Source organism: Helobdella robusta (genome assembly GCF_000326865.2).
Source record: "Helobdella robusta unplaced genomic scaffold HELROscaffold_13, whole genome shotgun sequence".
In the NCBI taxonomy this organism is placed as follows: Eukaryota; Metazoa; Annelida; class Clitellata; order Rhynchobdellida; family Glossiphoniidae; genus Helobdella; species Helobdella robusta.
In genome coordinates, this window is record NW_008703718.1 from 4,139,678 (window position 1) to 4,156,353 (window position 16,676).

Sequence of the window (16,676 nt, forward strand, 5' to 3'; positions counted from 1 at the left end):
CATTTTTTTGAGTATATCCACAGAGCTATTTTTGTCTCCACACACATTTTTATATAAATTTTTATTAAATATTTTATATATAAAAATTTATTATAGTTTTTTTGTGTGTGTATATATATATATATATATATATATATATATATATATATATATATATATATATATATATATATATATATATATATATATATATTATTTATTGGTTCATTCATTCGTTCATATATTTGTTCATTCATCATTTGTTCAGTTTATAATAATTACTTTACCCACTTTAATCTTTTAATTAATTAGCTAATTCATTCATTCGTTCTTTCGATCAATCTTCATTCATTCCTTCAATCATTGCTTATTTCTTATTGATATGAACAATTGTAGATACGTATGTAGATTGATGCATGCATGTATGTATGTATTTTGTATTACCATAATTTCTTCATCTTTGGACTGGCTGGTCTTACAAGGGCTAGTCATGGGTTTCTAAGTAAATTGCATATGTATCTGTTGATAACTTTTGTCGCTTTGATAAATGAAAGCTTTGTTGGATATGAGTTTGAATTTGAAAATGCGTCATACAAGCTTGAAAGTATATTGTATATGTGTATATATACATTATTTATATGTTGGTTTATAAATTTTTGTTTATATCAACAGAAAGTGTGCGTGTGCGTGTCATGTATGTGTTAGTTTGTTTATCTTATGTTTATAACATTTTATTGGTATCTATGTGGTTTACGCTTAATCATGAGTTACCAGAGTACGTTTATGGTTGTTATGATTGGATACATTTGATTGTATCATGTATCAGCAGATGTGTGTGGATAGCTAGATATATCTATTTACACAATTCTTATTGAATTTGATTTAATTTTTGTTCGAGGTAAAAACTCTTATTCTGTTGATTAATGCATATATCAACCATGACTTATTTGGGCGCAGGTTTATGTCTGTCTTTCTGTTTCAGAGTCTGTTTGTTTGTCTGTCTGTTTGTTCGTCTGCATGCATGTCTGTCTGTCAGTGTGTTCGTTCGTGTTTGGGTTCCTGTTCTAGAGAATGCTTCAACTTCATCACATAATCAATTCTAATGAAAGGCATTTTTCGAGCTTTTTTTCAATATTATTTTCAGACATGAATGAATTCGAAACGCTTTTTTATATGTGATAAAGCATTTTTGTGAATTTTTTCAATATTTTTCCGATTATTCTTCAATTATCAAATATTCTGCTATAATAAATATATATATTTTAATAATAACATCAATGAGTAACCATTTAACTTATACATACATTCATTGCTTGTAACAAATTATTTTCAATTCGAATTAAAACTGTTATCATTGTATATATTGTATAGAATGGAATATGTTATGAATTGTATATATGGTATTGTGTCTTTTTTTCTAATTGTTAGTTTGAATTAAAAATGTTCAACTGTATGTTGCTTATTTATTCATTTATCTATTTATTTATTTGTCAAATTAATTAATTAAATTACCAATTAATTAATTAATAATTAATTTAATGATTTTCTTATCTATTGTCGTTTCTGAATTATTTTAGATAGCTCCTGGATCCTATCCTACCCCAAAATCCTACCTACCTCGTCGTTGTTTCTTATCTCCCATTCTGTTTTGTATCAATATGTGTAAATAGATTCCGTATTTAACAGTATAAGAATAAATTAATTATATAATTATATACACAAACCTACACACACACGCACACACACACACGCAGGCACATACACGCGCATATCACAATTTCATTTTTAGGTTTTAATTTGCACGACGAACGCACGACCACCTACAAACCCTACTATGAGTCTAATTGTACGCATGTATGTACGTGGTATCATTTAAAATTTTAGGATTTTAGAAGTGTGCTCGAAGTTAGTAGTTTGGTTGCTCTGCTATCCGGATTCGATAGTCTGATTTTGAACGTAACATCACTGCTACATTGCTAGGGTTTGTAATATAATTGGCTAAATAAAAGTTTAAGGATATAGTACATAATTATTTTGGAATTTGTGTTCTGTTGCATAGCTTGACTGAAAATATATAGCTAAGAATATATTGCGTTAAGTTTATTTATTTTTTGTGTTGTATTAATTATGTTTGTGTGCCAACAACCCATTGATGTTGTGATTATGTTTATGTGTGTGTGGCGTGGGCATGTGTGTGTGTGTGTGTGTGTGTGTGTGTGTGGGTTATATTTTAGATCCGTAGATATGATAAACTATTGCAGATGTGTAAAGATTTATATAACCGGTTTATATGATTATTTGTCTATACTATGATTATGTGCTTTTGTGTGTTATATAATAGTCTGTTTTTGATGTTTTCTAAGAGGTTATTGATTAAATATTTTCATCAGTTGATTTGGTATATAAAGTTATTCAATTTTTCATTTGTCTTAATTAGTTAGCTAGTTTACTATTCAGTTAATGTAAACGTGTTGTAACTTTGGTAATCATCATCCAGTGATTTTATAATATACATTGTAACGTTTAGATAGTTTCAGATAGTTTGATTACGATCATTTACATACATCGTTTTTGTATGTGTATTTGTATGGTTTTTGTATACCTGGGTACCTGTGTGTGTGCGCGTGTGTATGTTCGTGTTTGTGTGTGTGCTATATGTATACATTGCACTTCTTTATACAGCATCATTTTTACAGGGACGCATATATATAAAAAGTGGATATTTACTTTTTTCAATTTTTAAATTTCATGCCCACAACATTCATATTTGCTGAAATCAAAATTACATACAATTTTGTATCTGAATTGTTGTACGGTTTTTATATTTTAAAAATGTATTTTGCTTACAGAGATAGTAAGCAATTTGAAATTCCTTGTGTCTTTTTTAGTATTCTCTCTCTTTCTTTCTTTCTTTCTCTCTCTCTCTCTCTCTCTCTCTCTCTCTCAATTTTTAACGTTATTTTCTTATTTATTTATGTGTTTTAATATGAAAGATATAATGCTTAAACTATTTTTCTCATTTTTTTTTTGTTTTTTTTCATTAAAAGTATTGTAAAATCGATATCTTTTGTGTTGAATTGTTCCAAACTATTTAGATACTGTTGAATATTCCTTGTGCTATATCTGTAAATATGAACTTTATTGTAATAATATAAATAGTTTAATAAATAATAATATGAATAATATTATGAATAATTTTATAAATATTATAAATAATATAAATACAATTACTTATCAGTTCTAACAATTGAAATTGTGACATCTTGCCCTTTTGTATTTGAAAGAAAATGAACAATGTTTTATTTTTTTATTATTATTACCCATAGTTTGATGAATATGTATTATTGTGTGTAGGGTTATTTATTAACATGTAGATGCTATTTATGATGTGTAATGTATGCCTGTGTGTGTGGGTATGGTGTGTGTGTGTGTGTGTGTGTGTGTGTGTGTGTGTGTGTGTGTGTGTGTGTGTTTGTGTGTGTGTGTGTGGTTGTATATGTGTGTACGTGCGTTGATATAAGTATGTGTGTTTTAGTGTTTGGTTGGTATATGTAGTTTTTCTGTGCAAACATTTGAAAAAATAAAAAATAATTAACGTAAATTGTCGGTCTGTCATTGTCTATCGTCCCTGCGTCTTTGAAATGAACAACAATCGGTTACATAAATGCACGACGAAGTGGAAAAGACGAAATAACACGTTCTCGCTATATGAAGAACAATATCAACAATAATTTTTCTAAATTTGAAACTAAATTTTTTCAATAAAATATAAAAATTGAAATTTTCTGGAGATCACTAATTTAAAAATTCATGGAATTTTTTAATTGACTTTGACTGTAGCACTGACTAGAACTTGAGGCCAATGAAATGGCGCCGTTGACAGCGCTGTTGACGCTGCAGCCGATGTTGTAGCCGCCGCCACTATTACCACCGTTCATGTTACCACTGATGTTGTTGCTGTTGTTAGCGTTCGAAGTGCCTGAACATGCGAAGTTGTCAGAACCAGTCATGCAGGACATCTCCAGTTTTTGTCTCTTCACCTTGGCTCGGTGGTTTTTGAACCAGAGTTGAACATTTTTCGGCTCGAGGGCTGGAAAACGTTGCCTGTAGGCAGATCTGAAGGATGATTTTGTATTGAGATCTATTTCATGGCGCGAAGTACATTCATCGAAAAACAAATTGCGGTTTTAACGTTGTATTCAGTTTTTTTATCATTTAAAGAAAAACTGTTCACGTTACAGTCAATCAATGAAATGCAGGACACTTCATTAGCGTTGAACGATCTTTTTTGACATGAATACACACACAACGTGAGCACACGCGCGCCTGAAATAACCATCGTACCAGGCACTCGGAGCATATTTTGTAGGTGGAGATCTACCAGCTCAGAGAATAAGATCAACAATGACGTAATACAACAAAGTTTTAAATTTTTGCTTCAAAGGATGGCTAATCAAAAAAAAATAATTAAAAAATTTTCAGTCACCTGTTGAGCTCTTCGGTGAACTGCTCGATCATGAACGCCGATGGGTGCGTGTCGTCGTTAAACCATCTTTCCAAACGAGGAATCTCAGTCAGTGGGTCGATGAACACGCGACTCCTCTTGCGTCTGTCGCCATCACTACTTCCTGCTCCTGCGTTTTGTAAGGGAGAGAGAAATTGTTTACTTTGTTCTTGAGGAGGAGCTTCATTTAATAACATTTACGATGACTTGAACAATTTCAATGCTGCATTGCAAGAATCATCTCATCTTTTACACCTACGCTCGAAATTTTGCTAGTATGACAACAGTAACAGCGAAACAAACCATGGTTAATGGTAGCGAAATAATGTTTCGGTGTTTAACATATTTTCATTATTGAATATAGAATCAGTACAACATCCAATCCATCTCATCTGCTTACCATCTTGACTTCCGCTGGGACTCAACCTCGCACTTGCACCTGGAGCTCGACTGCCGACCACAGCAGCCGCCACGGCCAGCATCTTGGCCGGATCAAAAACGTTCGGAGGCGATTGATGAGCGGAAGAAGTTTGATGGTGGGAGTAGAAGAGAGAGGCAGGGTTCCTTAAGCAATGCAGGTTGAATGCCTGGGACATGGCTGCTTGGAAGGAGTGCATCACCTGCACAATGCACAACACTTTTTTAAATATTTATTGCGACATTTTTTAAATTATTCAAATTTTTTCAACAATCAAAAAAATTGCAAACTTTATTTTTTATAAAATATGGCAAAGGAACCAAATTAACCTGTTGCTGGTGCTGATGCTGATGTTGTCTGCGTTTCTGTTGGTCCGTGAGACGTTGGAATGTGTCAAAAGTGTTAAAGTTGTTGTAATTGACGTCATCATCTTTGTCTATGCTGCAGTGTTGATGTTGTGACTGTTGTCGTTGTTGTTGTTGTTGTTGTTTCTCTTGTTGCTGTTGATTTTGCGATAGTGGCATTAAGCGATTAGCAGATGAATTATTAAATTTAAATTCAAAACATAAGCTAGACATCAAACGCTGTTGTTGTTTGTAATCGCGTTGCAGTTGCTGTGCGTTGTGGTATTCGCAATGTTGTTGTCGTCTGCCTTGCTGGACTCCTTCCTGGTCTTCATTGAGTTCATCGGTGGTCACTAGTTTGTTCTGCCAATTATTATTCACCTTGTCAGTTTCAGCGTTGTATGTCTGCAGTTTGATGTCCTCATCATCATCCTCATTGTCCATGTCGAGGTTGTTGTTGTTGTTAGCTTTGTCGACGTTGTTGTTTGTTATGTCGATAACGTTGTTGTTGTTGTTGTGAACTTCTTTATTTCTTTTAAATGAATAATTGTATCTGTTCTGGTACTCAGTTAGAAAGTTACGATTGAACGAGTTGTGGTTGATTGTGTTAATGCTGTAGACACCACTACTGTTGTTGTTGTTGTTGTTGGTAGTTATGTTTTTAAAATCGTTAACGCTGTTTCTATCGTCTTCATCGCCCTTCTTATCGTGGCCTCCAACGTCGCTGCAAACGTTATCAATTTCTTTTCCGCTGCTGTTTTTAGTAGTTTCGTCGGCGGCTCTTGAGGTGGCCTCATGTTTTACACACCCCATGTAAAAGTTTTCCTTTTCAAATCCGCCGGTCGGTCGATATCGATCGGTATATTCTTTTTCCGGATCTGTCGGATACGTAGAAGACGACGTCTGTTTCATCTCTTTATTAAAACCGCTGTTATTTTTATTATCATTATTGAAGAAAGTGCCTGTGAGAGGACTGTTGCCTCGAGGCGTGGGTGAATTATGGAAGTATTTGTTACTCGTTGGCAAGCAAATGGCTTGTGTTCTCTTGCTGGCCTTGATCGTTTCACGCCTCTTGCAATCACTTTTCTGATCGTGTTCAATAGCGGTGATATCTGATATTTTAAATTTATTTGCTGTCAGCGGCTTAGAAAACGCATCGGAATGAAATTTCGATATTTTATTTAACACTGCGTCATCGTTGTCGTCCTCGCTGACGTCATCAACGTCCACCATCATGTCCGATTCTGGCGATTTCGAATCGTTGCGATCATCTGCGATCGACGGCTGATGTGGGCGAAATTGTTGATGATGATATCGATGGTGCTGCTGTTGGTAGGGGTGCATGTGTTGTTGTTGCTGTGGAGTGCAGTTTTGTTGGGGTGTCGTGTTGGGAAGTTCTTGTTTCACGTTTAATTGTGGCTCGTCATGAAAGAGGTTCCATTTACTGCCAATGAGAAAATTCTTGTGGCTGAGACGCTCGTCATTGAGACCGTTCAAAACGTTCTTCTCAAGATTATCAGCATCGTTAATAACAAAATTGTTGCCAGCATTGCTACTACCTCTCTTGCAGTTGCTGCTGCCGCTGCAGTTTATTTTATCACATGCCGCCTCGTGCTCATCCTCCTCATCAGCATTATCTCCAGCAGAGCCATCTCCCGGCGGATTAGTTTCGCAATTTAGAGCTAAACATTTTCCCGGCAAAATTTTTCTGCTACAATCGTCGTTGAACGCTTCATGATTTTTATTTACATCAACGCAGAGACGCCATGTTTCCTTTGTGAGGTGTTTATTTGGCGCCAATTTTCCTGCTTCCAATTGGAAATCTTTGAAAATATCACTCCCGGACGTGGCTGGTGGTTTGTTTCCTGGTGTGGTGTCATTTTTTATTTTGATGCAATCTACCGAATCCGATCTAACGCTGTTGTTGGATGCGTGCGATTTGTTGCTGGCGCCCTGTTTCACAGTTCTTAAGCAGGAAATTTTGTTGTGGTGTACACGTGTGATGGTGTTTGAGTGGTTGGTGTTGTCGGTGTGACTATCGTTTTGCTGTTGTTTCGAAGTGGTTTCATTACGTGTTTCATTGTTGCAAGATTGGTTGAGGTACCAAGAATTGAACTTGTGAAAAATTTCAGATAAATTTTCTAGAGTCCTTTGAGGTCTGTCTGTCTTTATAAGATCCTATTGTGTATTGTTTGTAGGGATTAGTCCATGTCTAGCAATTATAATTTGTTGCGATGTGATCACACTTGCTGCTATTAAACGATATCACTAGAATAATTTTCATTCATATTTTCAAGTTGTAAAAAGTTTTCATTTTTATTCAATTATACCCGTTCATTCAACAAAAATCCAATTTGCTAACAGATTGTTTTGTTACTTTAAAATGCACCATAGTGTAAGTGGTCATTTGAAAGAAAATTTAAAAAATGACCATACCAAAACGTCGCCTGGACATTTTAAATCATCCAACAAGCGAGAGTTCTCTTTTAGGAAAAAATTCAAAAGTTTGTCTTTGACGTTTCTTTGCAGTTGATATGAGCCGATTCTGTGCAAATAAAATGAAATTTCTTTTTTTATATTTTGTCATTTCATGTTTTCTGGCATTCTATTTTTAATCTCAATTAATTTGGTCGTAGATAGACCACAGACAAGTGAAGTAACGTAGAAATGTTACGTGTTAAGTCACTAGCGATTTTTTTATAATGATTTTTTCCTAACTTTTTGAGGTTGAAAGTTGAGAGAGTTGAAATTTCGTTTTTAAAACTTTTTTAATTTGTTTAATAGGGACCTCATCATTTTGAGACGAAACAAAATTTCATTCAACAATAAAAATTTAACCGAAATAATGTCACAAGGCTGATTAGAGTAGCATTTTTAAAAATTCCAAACAAATCTATCTTGAGTTTGCACAGACATTTTTATATTTTTTAAACAATTTTTATTTTAAACATTTTCCATACAGAATAATAAATTTCCTAATTTATTTCATTCAATTGCTCGCTGTCTGAAAGTACTTAATTTCTTGTCATCTAACTTAACACCAGGCTAATGCCTTCTACCTCTTCAACTTTAAAATAACAAAATTTATTTCAATTAGCCGCGATAGCTGAGAAATCCAGAGCAGACGTTTTTAAATTTTTAAATTGATTAGTTCAATTAAATGAATGAATCGTTTAGAGCAAGTGATTGTTTGCTTAAAAATCTAGTCGTGAAAAAAAGTATTTATAATGAATATATAAATACTTATTTAATTTTCAGTTTTTCTCATTTCAATTTATTAACGTTTTTAACATGTAAAACAACAATTAAATTTGTATGAGTAGACATTTATGTGTGTATAAGCACATATACATTTGCGGTTCAGCATAGATTTGGATGCATCAGCGCGTGTGATGATGATGGTACTTGATAAGAGATAGAAAGCAGAAGAAGCAATTAATTATTAGTGGGCGATGGAGTTGATTTGCCGAGAGCTGCAAACTTCTGCGTGTAATTAACGACTTGATCCGTGTCTGCGTCAATCTTAATTCAATTTGCTCCTCACAAACAACCGACCAAAATAATTATCTTGCTATTCGCTACCGGGGAAAAAAACTCTTTTTTATTTTTAGGCTTCAGACGTAAATTTCAAGGAGAAACATCTGAAAAATTTAGTTTTTGAACGGAATTATGATTCCGTAATGTGATAAAAGTGCCTAATAGTTAATTAAATTCTGTGGACTACTAGCATTTTGTTTTTGAATTTTGAATAAATTTATAATTGACAACTAAGTTTTTAAAAATTTGTTGAAAAACTTTCAAACCATTATATCTAAATATGAACTCGAGTATTTATAAACATGTTATCCATTCACCAGCGAGGCAGGCTCACGTGTGGCTGAGGCTGGCCGAGGCAATGTTGTTAGCGAGACAGCCGCAATAAGGAATAACTCAAAATTGTTCATCTAGTGCATTTGATGACCGAGCTGAACAATTTTCTGCATGCTGATTCTAAAATCGATCAACTACTTTCTCAAAATTGAAATTTCTAAACTTGCATTTCCCCTTCTACTCTATTCATCGCGACACGATCTTTAGAACTTGAATAAAATCTATTATTAACAATTCTATTCAGAACCAGTCCGTATAAGTTTATTTTCGAGCGTGTGCTCGTGTGAAGGTGTGTTAGAGAGAGAGAGAGAGAGAGAGAGAGAGAGAGAGAGAGAGAGAGAGAGAGAGAGAGAGAGTGTGTGTGTGTGTGTGTGTGTGTGTGTGTTAGAGTGTGTGTGTGTGTTAGAGTGTGTGTGCGTGTGTGTGTTAGAGTGTGTGTGCGTGTGTGTGTCCATCTGCATAAGTTTATCCTTGTACGTGATCATATGTGTGCAGTGCAGGTGCGTCAGCGGTTGTGCGCGGACAGCAAGCGCATCAAGTACTGAGGGAAGAGTGAACGCGCAGAGCATACGTTATAAGGTTGGTTTGTTGAGCGTTTAATCTCTTATTAACGGCAGACGCATGTGCACTGCATACAATGTCCTACTCTCTATGTATACAACTTACTCACCACCACTACTACTCTGTATATAAGCGAGTGTGTATATACACATCTGTGTGTCTGTATTTATGTGTGTGCGTGACTATACATTTAAATTGAAACATTTGTTTTGTTTGTGTTTCTTCTTGCAAGTGTAAGCGGACTTGTGAGCGTGTTTTAAAAATTTTTTTGCGTGTGTGTTTTGCGCACCGACAGGCAGAATAAAATTGCGTTTTTTTACATTTAGAAATTTCAATTTTGCTTGATTGTTAGATTAAAATCTCACATAAATTTCACACCAAAAACCAATAACGATATTTTCACTAACTGACCTGGCTTGACTGGAGAGCATTATAATGATAATGACGTCATTTCTCATCCGACCAATGATGTCTGAGATGGTCGAACTTGGGTCAGCGGCAATCCAGTCAAGCGGCAACATGTTCCAATTTGTTAACTGCAGGAAGCCTGCGTGGTCATTGTCGAAGGAATCAACTTTTATTCAGCTCGGCTTAACGGAAATATAACTTAATAATTTATCGCAAAATCCATGTTGAATAAAATTTAATTAAAAATGTTTTCAGTAGCATGAAGTTTTTACCGAGTTTTTGATAGGTACTGGACTTAATGTAAAATTCAACATTTCAATTAATTTTCTTCCATACATTTATTTATTTTTTGGAAGATTCATTTTTTCTGGTTCGCCAAAACAAACTTAAGCCGTCTTTATTTATTGAACTCAATTAATTAATAAAATTTGAAATTAAGAATTAAAATCAGGGGACTTAAATATCTTGTAAGAACAACCTTTGGCGCTGATATCATAATCATCTCGATGCAACTCTAAACCATCTATCGCTAGTGGCAAGAGATTCGCAAATAACTCCCAACCTGGGATTTTCAGGATTGTGCTAATTTTTTTATTCGTTTTATTTTGCCAAGGGAGCCAAATAAAAGGCAATGGCGATGTTACAGAGGAGTCGGTTTTACCGGTATTGTTCGGTTCGATTTCATATACGAGACATTTTAATGATAACCGATCGGTTTTGTCGTTGACTGCAGAAATGTTGATGTCTTTGAAATTGTTGTTGTTGTTCGTTTTGTAGTTGTCACACGAACTTGTCGCTTCCATGTCTTCGTTGTTGTTGTTGCTACTGCTGCTGTTTTCATGTTGTGGTTTTGTTGCGTTGATGTTGTTGTTGTTGTTGGCTGTTGATGCAAGTGCTGTTGGTGTTATTGATGTCGTTGTCGTTTTGGTTAACGTGAAACACGTAGCTGATTTATCTAGATGTTAATGATTAGTGGATAGAAAATTGAACATATAAAATTGTTACGAATTATCTGTGACTTAATTAAAACTTTTTCAAAATTAAAACAACGAAATGCGGAAAAGATTTATGTGAACATTTTCCATAGCGTGAGAATTTGCACGCGCCAATAAATTTCACTAACAAGAATACACACACACACAAACAGACGCACACACACACACACAAACAGACGCACACACACACACACACACACATACATACACACATAACATAACATACACACACATATACAAGTGCGTACATGAAATAAACAGACACACAGCTTCTAAAATAGTCACAAACGAATACATAAAAACCAAACAGCGTTGGAAAAATACAAACTCACTTAAGAAGCATATAGAAAACATGCTCAAAAAAATAAGCAAGTGCACACAGAAACAGACACAAGCAAACACACACACACACATAAAAACACACAGACAAACAAACACACGCACACAGTATCGCGCGTGTGCACGTGCAGACTGCACAAGCAATCTCGTTGAACGTCAATTTAATTGCAAATTTCAGAGGGCAAATCCCATCAAAGAAAGCAGCTTAGTAGACCTAATCCTTGGTCTGATCTGTCCACTATGGATCACGCGTCCAACATCACCTTTCACGCTTTATTTTATTATTCTTCATTTTTCGTTCGGCGTGTTGCTGTTGTTGATGTCGTCGTTGTTTATGTTGTTGTTGTTGATGTGTTGGTGGTGAGTTTGCTAGTGAGTGGTGTGTGTGTTTTGGTGTTGATGTCATGATGATGAGATGCAATGGCCGCTGTAACTTAAGTTCGATCTTTTTATTTTTCATGTTTCCTTTGAAAATGTTCAATAAATTGTTTTTCTATTTTGTTTTTTTTTATCACTGTTCACGTTGTTCATTCATAAGTTTTTCTGTGTGACTGGTTGGTTTAAATTTTTGAATATTCTTGCTTCTCTGGCAGTTGCAGATGCCAGCCAACCATAAATTATTTATGATGGATATCATGAGAGATTTGCGACCTCCTTCAAAAGTCACTTTATTATGAAGCATAAAGTGGTTCAGACGGTAATGTACTGCAGTAATACAGACACACACATATATACGCACATAGACACACAGATGTAGTGTGCCTACACATATACACGCACATACACACACACACACACAGAGAGAGATGTAGGCACACATATTCACACAAACGCACACACACACACTTGTTATATATGCCCTATCAATTATTCACTCATCTGTTGTTTAACGCATTTGTCAAAACTCTGTTGTACATACACGTGCGCATCTCCCTGCATTATCACGTCCACAGACATATGTTGCGCGCACACATTTGCATTTGAAAGCTAACTAAGTAGACAAACGTCTGTGTATATGTACATATACATGTTCATGTGATATGCAAAGTACAGAAATCTTATAAATTTTGCTTATTGTGGTTCAAGTTTTGGTGGCTATATCTACCAAAGATGGTAAGTTTCAAATGTTTGTTTAATTGAGAGTGAGAATCAAAGCTTAGAGGTACATATAAATGAACCATTCAAGTGTAAATTTACTATGTGATCAAGTAAATGATGTACGCGCGCACACATAATTAAACGCATACACACCACGTGCGTAATTGAAGGTAACAAACATTATGAACAAACAGAAAAACACGAAATAGAAAGGAAACATGCACGCACAGCACACACGCGCACAACGTATCGCATTAATGCGCACACTTTATACGTATGCAATTTAATCCGCGCGCGGGGCCAAACGTTAAATCTCAAGAGCTCGGCCTGTGATTGGCTGCCGAGAGGTCATGTGATCGGGGTGAAAGAGGTTATGACGTCAATAGGGGGCGTAGTTTGTTTTGTCGATTAGTCCATTGTAGTTGTTGTTGGGTTTCCGTTGTTTATTGATGCAATAACGTCACGTTCCTGTGTTGTTATTGTAGTTGAACTGTTGCATGGTTGAGTTGTTGGTGCCTCGTTTTTGTAATTCAGCGTGCTGATGTGCTGATGGGCTGATGTGTTGATGTGTTGATGTGCTGATGTGTTGATGTGCTGATGTGTTTATGTGCTGATGTGTTGATGTGCTGATGTGTTGATGTGCTGTAGTTACGTTGTCGCCATGTTGTTAATGCGTCGCTTTTTAATTTGCATAATTTATGTTAATATGGCAGCGTTTTTGTTGTGTCACGGATTCATCGTTATCTTCTTTCTAGTTTACACTTAAAAAATATATATATGGTGAAATTGGTAACGTAAAAAACAATGACCCACAGAAAGACAGAGAGAAGCACACGCACACATACAGACAAACAAACAAAGAATTATACACATATAAACATGCATTCTGACTTATCTGAAGCCCCATCAGTTTCTTAACACATCAATCAGCCTCTGTGACATGTGTTCGCTATGCATTGAGATAACAATACAACACATTCGAAATGATTTTAGCTTACATAAATACGTTCATGCTGTATAATTTATATATATATATATAAAAGTTTTTGTTTGTTTTATATTGTATGAGAATTCTTAAATACACGCATACGTACGCAAGCACATGTAAACATATACACAGATACATACATGCATAAATACATACATACACTCATACATAAATACATACATATACACACATACACACACACACATACATACAAACATACATACATACATCAGGTGGCTATATTTGATGAGTTATCCTCACATAGTCTTCCCGTTATCCTAATTTTCCTTTTACTTTAATTCTCCAGCAGCCATAGAAATTTTTAACTTTCTGAAAGTTTCTCTCTATCTTTCTATCTTTCTCTCTCTCTCTCTCTCTCTTTCTCTCTCTCTCTCTTTATGGCCATTTTGTCCATTTTGTTATCTCTTCCTTTCTAGTTGTCCTTCTCTCTTTCTTGTCCAGCTTGTTAGTCATGTATTTTTGTATATTTTTATTTCACCACACCACGTTACGTTTCATCTGTAGAGCAATTTCACCATCATTCCTCATAAAACCGACTTCCTCTTAAGAAGAATTATCAAAATATATCTTAAGAACAACCCCGTAACATTATGCATATTTCTTACGCCGTTATCTTTCCATCATTAATGTTACTCTACCGTTATTTGGTGATGGATAGTATCTTGATGTGATGAGGATTTGATACGACTTGATTTGACACCATATGACATCAAAATCACATCCCATCACATCAAATGACATTGCATGCCTGTCCTGTCCACACAAACACTTGTCGCACGATGCTTGTAATGTCTGTAGGATTTCGCTATGACGTTAACAGGAGTTTAATATGATGTGGATGTGACGTCATGTGACGCTGATGTGACGTCATGCTTGCATCACATCAGATGACATCACACACATTCATCCTATCAACGTGGCTGCTTGAGCGGATGGATAATCATGCCATTTAGAAAGGATTATTCGGCTTCGCCTCTTCGATCAGCTAGTGCTGGTCAATCTCGATAAAAACTCTACCCTGCGTTTGTATGTATGTACGTTTGTATTTTTGTGTATATTTGTATTTGTTGGCGTCTATGTATATTTAACAATTTTGTAGTCTTTTTCGTATCTTAAGTATACAACTATATTTTTGTGTGTGTATACATTTCTATGTTTTAATACATGTTTTTCATATTTTCATTTTAATAAATTTTGTATGTCTTTGCCTGCTTGGGTTGGCACGGAAAATTGTATAAAATTTTGTCTGATGTGTCGTTGTAATCTAACACTAAACGTTCTGTTCATGAAATCACGATCACTAAGTCTACTTCATAATACGCTTGTTGCTGTTGTTGTTGTGGCTGAATAACAAAAGATGATAACTCCTCCAGGACTAACTCATTTTAACACCAGCCACCACAGTTGAAATCATTCTTTTTGCAAAAGCAAAGGAAATTTCTCTGGAATTTTGAATGCATTCAAATTGTTTTGGTTTCGTTTTTGGTAATCATAATAAGTGTTTTTTTATGCAAAAGTGATATTCCTGTGTGATTGATTGTGTGGTGTGTGTGAAGAGAGAGAGAGAGAGAGAGAGAGAGAGAGAGAGAGAACATGAGAGAGAACGAGAGAGAGAGAGAGAGAGAAGATTGTGTATAATCCGTGGGCGTGTTTATGAAAACACGACACGTTCAGTCGTGCATATTAATGTTGGATTTCCACCCACCTCTCTTGCTTCTTGCATTCATCCATTGCCTTGCCCCTCATCACATTACAAATGTGATGAGGGGCAAAGCAACCTCAACCTTAACCTGCTAACCAAACGAAAGATCGCACGAAGACCAGGGGAGTCCTTATATAAATCTGCTAAGCGTTTGACGGGCTGTTTCCTATGTAATCACACAGCGGATTTTAATTAACAGATAAAATATTAATGGATGTAATTTGAATATTTTTTTCGATAGATCCGTATTTTGCATTTTAATTGTGAACACTTTGAAGAGATATACTTAAACAAAATGCATGCGTTTTCAGTGTTTATCTTTTTGTGTTAGTTTGTATATCTGTTTGTTTTGTTTGTATATTCATTCGTTTTTTTTTGCTCGTTCGTTTGTTTATGTGTTTGTAACGTTGTAGGTATACTTATTTTACGTTCTTATTTGTAATCGTGTGTGTGTGTGTGTGTGTGTGTGTGTGCGTGTGTGTGTGTGTGTGTGTTTATATGCTTATGGGTTCAGTACAATCTTTCTTTATCCGATTAACTGTTTGTACGCAGGTAGGTATGTTTCTACTTTCGTTCGTTCGTTCGTCCGTTTGTTCGTTCATTCGTTTATCTTCACGTTTTTTTATTGTTTAAAACGTTTTACAAATTATTTTTAGACTATCAAATATGCAAAAGCGATGAAAATTCATGAGAATTATTGAGAAATAAAATAGAGTGCATGCATGCGTTTATCCAGTGCATGCATGCATCAGTTGAGGATAATTACGGTATGATGTGCTGATGTCTTTGTTAATGAATCTGTCAGAATGCCTTATTACTGTTTAAGTTTTTTATTCATGCTGTGTTTTTTCAAGAATTTCGAGTTTTTATAGTAGTATCTAGATGCATGTAAATGTCTAGATGTTTCGAGATTAGTTGATTTTAAGAGATCTCAAATGTTCGTACACGGATTCTATTAAATGAAATCATTCACTAAGAATATTTAACAGATTAAACCTATTATATTGTCAGCTTTTTTAAAAAAGGTTTGAATTGACACAGCAACAACATAACAACTACAACAACAACACGACAAGACTACAACAACATAACTACAACATAACAGCCACAACAACATATCAACAACAACATATGCTACTAATAAGGATGACATAGCAGTTGTTTATGTTGAGTTGTTAGGGATCGTTACAAAGACATTTAACGAAACATCAACACCTGCATTCATACAGAACTGGATTTGAAGCGAGGCAGGCCCGGATCTTCCGCTGAAAAATGGTCTCCCAAAAAACGATGTCTAACTTTAATACATGAAAAGAACTTCCGCAAGAACGGAAGTGATGATTTGGATTAAGAAATTGTAGGAAGTTGTTGAAAAATTGGAACGATGAAATAAAAGAAGGTAGCTAACTATTTCTTTTGCAAATAAATTATGACCCTCTATTTAACATT

The 16,676-nt window shown here is 35.0% G+C and overlaps 3 protein-coding genes across 3 annotated transcripts; all 3 read right to left on the bottom strand.

Moving 5' to 3' along the window:
• Nucleotides 1–3,360: 3,360 nt before the first annotated feature.
• HELRODRAFT_168579 (hypothetical protein) lies at nt 3,361–7,700 on the bottom strand (the record flags this gene model as incomplete). Its single annotated transcript, XM_009014419.1, has 6 exons — nt 3,361–3,380; nt 3,827–4,095; nt 4,466–4,613; nt 4,884–5,103; nt 5,231–7,423; nt 7,677–7,700. The coding sequence occupies 6 exons, from the start codon at nt 7,698–7,700 to the stop codon at nt 3,361–3,363; spliced, it is 2,874 nt and encodes a 957-aa protein (XP_009012667.1).
• Nucleotides 7,701–8,852: 1,152 nt separating this feature from the next.
• Nucleotides 8,853–11,710, bottom strand: HELRODRAFT_168580 (hypothetical protein; the record flags this gene model as incomplete). The annotated part of the gene is made up of 5 exons (XM_009014420.1): nt 8,853–8,886; nt 10,088–10,223; nt 10,563–10,646; nt 10,746–10,915; nt 11,682–11,710. 5 exons carry the CDS (start codon nt 11,708–11,710, stop codon nt 8,853–8,855), a joined length of 453 nt encoding a protein of 150 aa, XP_009012668.1.
• A 1,266-nt stretch (nt 11,711–12,976) lies between these two features.
• On the bottom strand, nt 12,977–15,271 carry HELRODRAFT_168581 (hypothetical protein; the record flags this gene model as incomplete). Its single annotated transcript, XM_009014421.1, has 3 exons — nt 12,977–13,158; nt 14,164–14,330; nt 15,231–15,271. The coding sequence occupies 3 exons, from the start codon at nt 15,269–15,271 to the stop codon at nt 12,977–12,979; spliced, it is 390 nt and encodes a 129-aa protein (XP_009012669.1).
• Nucleotides 15,272–16,676: the final 1,405 nt, after the last annotated feature.